The 7,500-nt window shown below is 44.8% G+C and overlaps 2 protein-coding genes across 2 annotated transcripts in view; one reads left to right on the plus strand and one right to left on the minus strand.

The window, feature by feature from the left end:
- The window catches only part of LOC125307972 (mRNA 3'-end-processing protein yth-1-like), a 5,306-nt gene extending 3,260 nt beyond the window's left edge, over window positions 1-2,046 (minus strand). The window contains exons 1-3 of the mRNA XM_048264103.1: window positions 1,895-2,046; window positions 1,698-1,760; window positions 1,169-1,611 (exon numbers count right to left, since the gene is read on the minus strand). Coding sequence (XP_048120060.1) covers window positions 1,169-1,611; window positions 1,698-1,760; window positions 1,895-1,973 — 585 coding nt within the window. The 5' untranslated portion in view covers window positions 1,974-2,046. The remainder of the gene's footprint in view (window positions 1-1,168; window positions 1,612-1,697; window positions 1,761-1,894) is intronic.
- The window catches only part of LOC125308635 (SPHK1 interactor, AKAP domain containing), a 138,574-nt gene that overhangs the window by 30,051 nt on the left and 101,023 nt on the right, over window positions 1-7,500 (plus strand).

Genomic DNA, 7,500 nt, shown 5'->3' on the forward strand with positions numbered 1-7,500 from the left:
TGCAGGAGGGGAGGAGAAGAGAAGAAGGGATAGTGGAGTGCAGGAGGGGAGGAGAAGAGAAGAAGGGATAGTGGAGTGCAGGAGGGGAGGAGAGGGGAGGAGAAGAGAAGAAGGGATAGTGGAGTGCAGAAGGAGAGGAGAGGAGAAGAAGGGATAGTGGAGTTGCTTCGATTTGTCAAAAATCTAGCGAGAAATAAACACTGTACTATTTGATTATACCATTGTTGTAACCATTGATGGTGCCTGGTCTTATTTACATACCATTTGTCAGACAACTTTCTACCATTACCCATCTAGCTTCGGTTAGCAATTTTAACGTTCTATGCTTGTGTTAACGTCATACCGTAGTGTCCAAGTTCTGTTAAGAGACAGTTTGAAACCATCGTTCTTAAAAGATGCCTTCACTCCAAAGTCATGTCTTATATGACAGCTCTCTATCATGGCAGCGAGACAGCAAGGCGATGCCTTCTGTTTCGAACAGACCCATAGATAGTGAGATGGCGGAAGGGAGGGAGAAAGGCGAAACAAAGAGTTAGAAAGAGTGTGTGAATGTGTGTGTGCGAGATCAAGAGACTGTAAGCATTTCATCTGGTTCTTGGGACTTCTCAGAACAATAATTCAGATGGTGATAATAAAGACCCAGGAGATGCCCCCTCACCCCTCACCTCACCCTCCTGCTCAGGCATCACAGTCTGGGGTCGGGCACGTCGAGGCAGCCTGGTGGGGAGAGGCACTTACTGTAACCTCCATGTGATCAGGAAGACTTCTCACTGTTCAGATGGCCTTGGGAGGAAGCAGCACAACACAGTTCTGCCTGCCAGATAGTCCTCCCTGGTCTCAGCTCCATCTTTAACCCCATGCACACAGGCTGGGAGGGTGGAGGGCCCCTAACTGCTCTCACATTGGATTTTAATGTGATTTGGTCTCAGTTATGAGCAGTTAACCAGCAGTGTGAGCTGGTTAGTTCTGGATATAGCATATTTCATTCATGACGGTAATCTGTTGATGCATGTTCGTTCATAGCATGTATCTCTTGATGCTAAATAAAAATCTGGCAGGAACAAATAGTTATTATTTTAAAATTGTATTGATTTTTTTATTTTAAATATAATGTTTAATGTTTGTAATGTGTGTGTGTGTGTGTGTGTGTGTGTGTGTGTGTCTCCACCTCTCTCTTTCCTCCTTCCCTGATCCATTCATTCCTCGGCCATTCTCCATAGAAACCTCCTTCTTCTCTCACCGGCCACCACATCTGGCCTCCTCCTCCTCCTCCTCCTCCTCCTCCTCCTCTTCCTCCTCCTCTCTCCGGCCACCACATCTGGCCTCCTCTCCGTCCCCTGCTGTCCTGCCCCTGGTACCAGTGCTCTGGACTCTCATATGTCCAGGGTCCCCTCCTGGGCGCAGGTCCTCCTCCTCTGACGGCTCTCCTCTGTCCTGCCTGTGCCTGCTGGACATGGCTATGCTGAGGTTGCCCCAGTCTGAGCCGGTCAGTCTCCATGACCAGTGCTGGTGTGCGCTCAGCTGTCTTCTTCTGTCGTTTTATGCCCTTTCCCCTTTTGCCCCTTCTTGCTTTCTTCTTCGTCTTCATCTCCTGAGAGTCGGTTAAAGCCACTGTGAAATCACCACATTCAAAGACATGATTCAGTAAAGTTCACACAACCCTAGTTAGTTTAAATCGTAACGTGTGAAATACTCACATTCAGGGGTTCTTTCCTCCATGGCACCCATGTGTTCTGTTTGGTCCTCCTCATGTAGAGCCACTGTAGAATCAAAGATATATTTAAGTGAAGTTGTTATAATGGAGCTACTCTGTTAGTCAGCTCTCAGTATTGATATGTTTGGCAGTTCTTTTGAAGAGCGTGTGAAGGGTACCATCTGCTAATGTGATACTAACCCTGAGAGACGGCTGACATCATCTCCACTCCTCCATTGTCCTTCCTGTCCTCTGCTACCTCCGCATCATCAATCTCCATGGCAGCCTGTTCTCCCTCCTCGTTCTCCACATCCGCTTCTTCTTTCTGCCCATCCTCTTTCTGCTGCCCCAGACCCTCCTCACTCTCCAGCTCCTCCTCCTCCTTCTTTTCCTTCACCTCCACATGTTCCACCTCCTCCTCATCATTAACTTCCTCCTCCTTCACCTCCACATGGTCTTTCTCCTTTTCCTCATTAACTTCCTCCTCCTTCACCTCCACATGGTCTTTCTCCTTCTCCTCATTAACTTCCTCCTCTTCCACATGGTCTTTCTCCTCCTCATCATTAACTTCCTCCACCTCCAGATGGTCTTTCTCCTTCTCCTCATTAACTTCCTCCTCTTCCACATGGTCTTTCTCCTTCTCCTCATTAACTTCCTCCTCCTCCACCTGCACCTCCACATGGTCTTTCTCCTTCTCCTCATTAACTTCCTCCTCCATCTCCTCATCTTTCTCCGCCCTTTTCCTCTCTCCTCGTCTCTGACATTATATATTATTTCTCTTCTCTCTCTCCATCCATTTCTGCTTTCGTCTCTTGTGGCCCATCCTGGCCTTCCACCTCTGCCTCCACCACCATATCAGTCCGCTCCTCTTCTCCTTCTCCACAGTTTTCTTCTTCACCTGCAAGGAGTTTCTAGATTTTTCCAGATCATTGATCCTCAGTTCTCTCATGAGAAGTTTTCTATATTCCCTTCTCACCTTCTTCTCACTCCTGCATTTCTTGCGGCCCTTGTCCACACATACTTTTACACCCAGAGCTTCTAGTTCTTGTCTCAGTTCTTCCAAGGTGGACTTTTTCAGTCTCCTTTCTCTTTCTTGGAGGGTTTCCCATATCTCCCCTCCCTCATCCTTGTACACTTCCCCAGGAAGGTCATTCTCCTGCTGCACTCGGCAGCAGTTAAGAAAAGCCCAAAGTCTCATACCCACATGCGCACCAGCAATCAAAAATCCAGCTAACCTCTACAATACTTCAGAAAAGAGTGAGCATAAGATCAGACCCACATTTAGTGATCCTCTATGACATCATCATCATTGCTTGGCATCTTTTATGACACAACTAATAGTGTGATGGCACATAGTTACGGTAACCAGGTGGGACAAACAACAAAGAAAAGAACTTGAGAATGGAATAGAATATAGAACTCCATTGTCTATCTCCAAAAAGGCACTTTTCCTCCTCTTATCTTATCTACACTCTTATAAATCTTAACCCATGTAGTCATACTGATAAATCATACTGAATATAATCAAGATAACTGCTATGTACATTTACCGTGACTCGAAGAGCTGTAAACAGTGTTGTACAGTGTACAAATCCACTTGGAGCTCCAGTGGAATTTTTAAGCTTAATTGCCGACGAGAATTCTCGGGCTAACCGTTCACTGGGAACTTGCAGCTAGTTCGGCTGGCGGCACTGTTGCTAAGTGACGTTATGAAGTTTGGCACAATACATTCTCACACAGGATAGGGATCAATAATGCTTTCTGCTAAGATTTAGTGTACATCTCTTCTATGATTTATTTTGATTTTTTAATGTTAAGAATTACATAATCATTGAAAAAAAAACATAGATAGTTCTAAAATGATATAAACGTGTTTCCCACAGAATTGAATTCCATTTGTGGTGGTTGGTTTGCGGAACTAACTTGACTACAACAGTTTTTAACAAATTAGCACAGCGTGGTTATGATGCTAACCAGATTTAAGCACAATTTAGTACAACCTGGAAAATCATTGTGTGGTGGTCAATGTTGATATTGTGGTGGGCCGCCACAAATAAATCAATGTATGGGAAACATTGAACATTTTTCCATCTTTTTTGAATCAACCTTCCGCGCCTCCCCTCCAACTATTTGGCGCCCCCAGGGGAGGCGCGCCTCACAGTTTGGGAACCTCTGCTCTAGAGAGTTGAGCTCCATAAAGCCCAGACCAATGCCCCCCTCCAAATTGGCCTAATTGATTTGGCAGGTGAGTTGCTACACACTCATGTCAAAGATAAAGTCACCAAAAGGAACTAAGAAATGCCAGAGATTTAACCAATCAGGGTTGTGTCTGGGTGGACCTGACTGATTCTGTGTTAGCTGCGCATGCTCTGGCTGCAAAAATCACTTAGTTTAGTGGCTGCAGGTATACTAACATGGCTAACAATTTCTTAGATTCAGTTCTTCATAGAGTTAGTCCATGAAGCTATGTTGTCCATGCAGTGTCCAGTCACTGGCTTAGACCCTCACCAGATAAATTCCTTATCAATCAGGGCCACATAGTCGAGAACTACCGCCCTGTCTCACTCCTGCATTTCCTATCCAAAGGCATTGAACGAGCAGTCTACAAACAGGTCTCTGACTTCCTTTCACAGAACAACCTTCTGGATCCAAATCAGTCTGGGTTCAAAAGCGGCCACTCTACAGAAACGGCTCTGCTGTCTGTAACAGAAGCCTTGAAAGAATCCAGGGCTACCGCTCGGTCATCAGTACTCATTCTGCTTGACTTATCGGCTGCCTTTGACATGGTTAATCACCACATCCTTCTGTCTATACTCTCTAACATGGGAATCTCCGGTTCTGCTCTCTCCTGGTTTGAATTCTACCTCACAGGATGCTCGTTTAACGTATCATTGCTTGGTCAGCTATCTGCACCTCACTATCTCACAACAGGGTTCCCCCAGGGCTCAGTGCTGGGCCCCCTTCTCTTTGCTATCTACACCACCTCTTTGGGACAGATTATCCATTCGCATGGCTTCTTATACCACTGCTATGCAGACGACACACAGCTCTATCTGTCCTTTCCACCTGATGACCCCTTGGTTTTAGCACGGATCTCGGATTGCCTCTCAGACATGGATGAAGGCACACCACCTCTAGCTGAACCTCTTAAAGACTTAACTGCTGGTCCTCCCAGCTAAACCTACCATACACCACGACATCAACATCAAATTTGACTCCCTGTCTGTTTCACCTACCAGGACTGCAAGAAATCTAGGAGTTGTTCTCGATAACCAACTAACCTTCTCAAATCATGTTGCCTCCAGTCGCCCGGTCATGCCGCCGACTCTACAACATAACGGAAAATCAGGACTTACTTGACTCAAGATGCTACTCACCTTCTGGTTCAGGCAATAGTGATCTCACGACTTGACTACTGCAACGCCCTCCTGACAGGTCTCCCAGCCTGTGCAGTGAAACCCCTTCAGATGATCCAGAATGCAGCAGCGCGCCTGGTCTACAACCAACCCAAAAGGGCACATGTTACCCCACTGCTCATCCAGCTACACTGGCTAATTATGGCCATCAAATTCAAGGCTCTAACCCTTGCCTACAAAGTAGTCTCCGGTTCTGCTCCCACCTACTTGAATGCCCTCATACAGACATATGCTCTCCGCTACGCCAAGGCTCCTCAGGCTAAGACGCGTCTAGCTCTACCACCCGGTTCGCTCCAGGCCAATCCAAACTTTTTCTCATCTGTTCCTTGTTGGTGGAACACACTGCCAGTTCCTACAAGGGCAGGGACATCCCTCTCCATTTTCAAAAAAACTCCTGAAGACCCAGCTCTTTAGAGAACATCTCCTCTCATAGCACCACTTACAACAAGTCTTGCTGATGCTAGCACTTACCAGCCGTCTTGAACTGACACTCAACTGTTTAAAAACAGCACTCACTGATGCACTTATTCTTACTGTACTCTACCGTTTTAAAATTGTTGAGAGAACTGCTTTAAAACTTAACTGTTACCATGTTGTTAGTCGCTTTGGTTAAAAATGCGTCAGCCAAATGTAATGTAATGTAATGTAAAATGTAACATAAGAGACAAGCCCCCAGACCAGGGACATACTTCTATATATTATCTTACAATATTTTATAATTATAATTATGATTTATAATTAAAATATAGAAAGAGGCATCAATGGGATCCTTTCCAGACTGACCTACAGTACAGATTAGTCTGGGTTCACCCAGGCTAGCAATTTATAATAATTATGTATTATTATAGAATTTGAAAAGGAAATTTAATAATTATATATTGCAGTCCTTTTAGGTAAATGCAGTCCATTCCCCCTTTCCATTTCTATGAAGATATCTACATAAATGTGTGGCGCTTGGTGACAAGTCCAACACACTTTTATCCATTTTCCTCTCTCCCTCTCTCTCCCTCTCTCTTCGTTTCTACTCTTTTCCTCTTTTCCTCTTTTCCGCGGCGGTGAGTAATGTTATGTGATTTATCTGCCCCTCTCGCAGCTCAGAGTGCGGGGGAGCGGAGACAAAGAGGCTGATAGACGTGAGGCAAACAAGTTAAGAGGAAATGAAGAGGTGCTGATTATAAAGGAGACAGGACCAATCTGCCCGCAATCCAGGCTGTCTGTGTGTGTGTGTGTGTGTGTGTGTGTGTGTGTGTGTGTGTGTGTGTGTGTGTGTGTGTGTGTGTGTGTGTGTGTGTGTGAAGTAGAGTAAAAGATGGAGGGATGAAAAGAAAAGAGAAAAACAGCAGCAGATGGAGATAGAGGCTAACTGTCTTTTTTATTTAATTCCTCCGGGGAAGCAGTCTCTCCTCTCTCTCTCCTCTCTCTCTCTCTCTCTCTCTCTCTCTCCTCTCTCTCTCACCCTCTCTCTCTCTCTCTCTCTCTCTCTCTTTCTTTCCTTTCACCGACCCTGTTCTTCAGTTTCCATTTCTGCATCTCCTCACTGATCCTTGGAGGGATGCTGAGGGGATTTTGCTCTCCTGCTCGTACAGTACTTCCGCACAACTCTCTCTCTCTCTCTCTCTCTCTCTCTCTCTCTCTCTCTCTCTCTCACACACACACACACACACACACACACACACACACACACACACACACACACACACACACACACACACTTCACACTTCACTCCAGTCACAACTGCAACACACTCCCCAGTACAGCGCAGCATGCGTTTGTGTATGTGAGTGTGTGTGTGTGTGTGTGAGAGATGACTGCACTACACTCCCCAATACAGTATGTCTGACCACGGCTGTAACACAAACCACATCTATCTGCTCTGTAGTCTTTCCAAGGGTCTCAGGAGCTGCTAATAGCTCATATTTCAGCAGACAAGTTGACAAGAGTGCGTTCAGAGGTTTTCTATTTGCAGTCAATATTAATATATATGGTCTCAGAGCCGCAACGTGACTGAGCACTGTTTGATCTGCTCTTTATGAATCCATGGTGGATAATTAACTAATGAGTGTGCTGTAATGTATTATAGATGGGGCTTCTAATTAGGATTTGTGTTTCCAGAGTTTTCCAGAAAGATCCAAGAGCTAATGAAAAAATACTTAAAGGTACACTATGCAGGTTTAAGAATTTTTTGGCGACTGTGGAGCTCCCTCTAGAGTCGATGATATATTTATATATATATATATATATATATATATATATATATATATATATATATATATATATATATATATATATATATATATATTTACTCTAAAATAAATAGCAAACTTCTTCCCCCTGTACAACAATGGAAATGCTTATGTTGTGGAGGTGAGGGATTAAAACCAGCTATATCT

This window comes from Alosa alosa, chromosome 15 (assembly GCF_017589495.1).
Source record: "Alosa alosa isolate M-15738 ecotype Scorff River chromosome 15, AALO_Geno_1.1, whole genome shotgun sequence".
Classification (NCBI taxonomy): Eukaryota; Metazoa; Chordata; class Actinopteri; order Clupeiformes; family Clupeidae; genus Alosa; species Alosa alosa.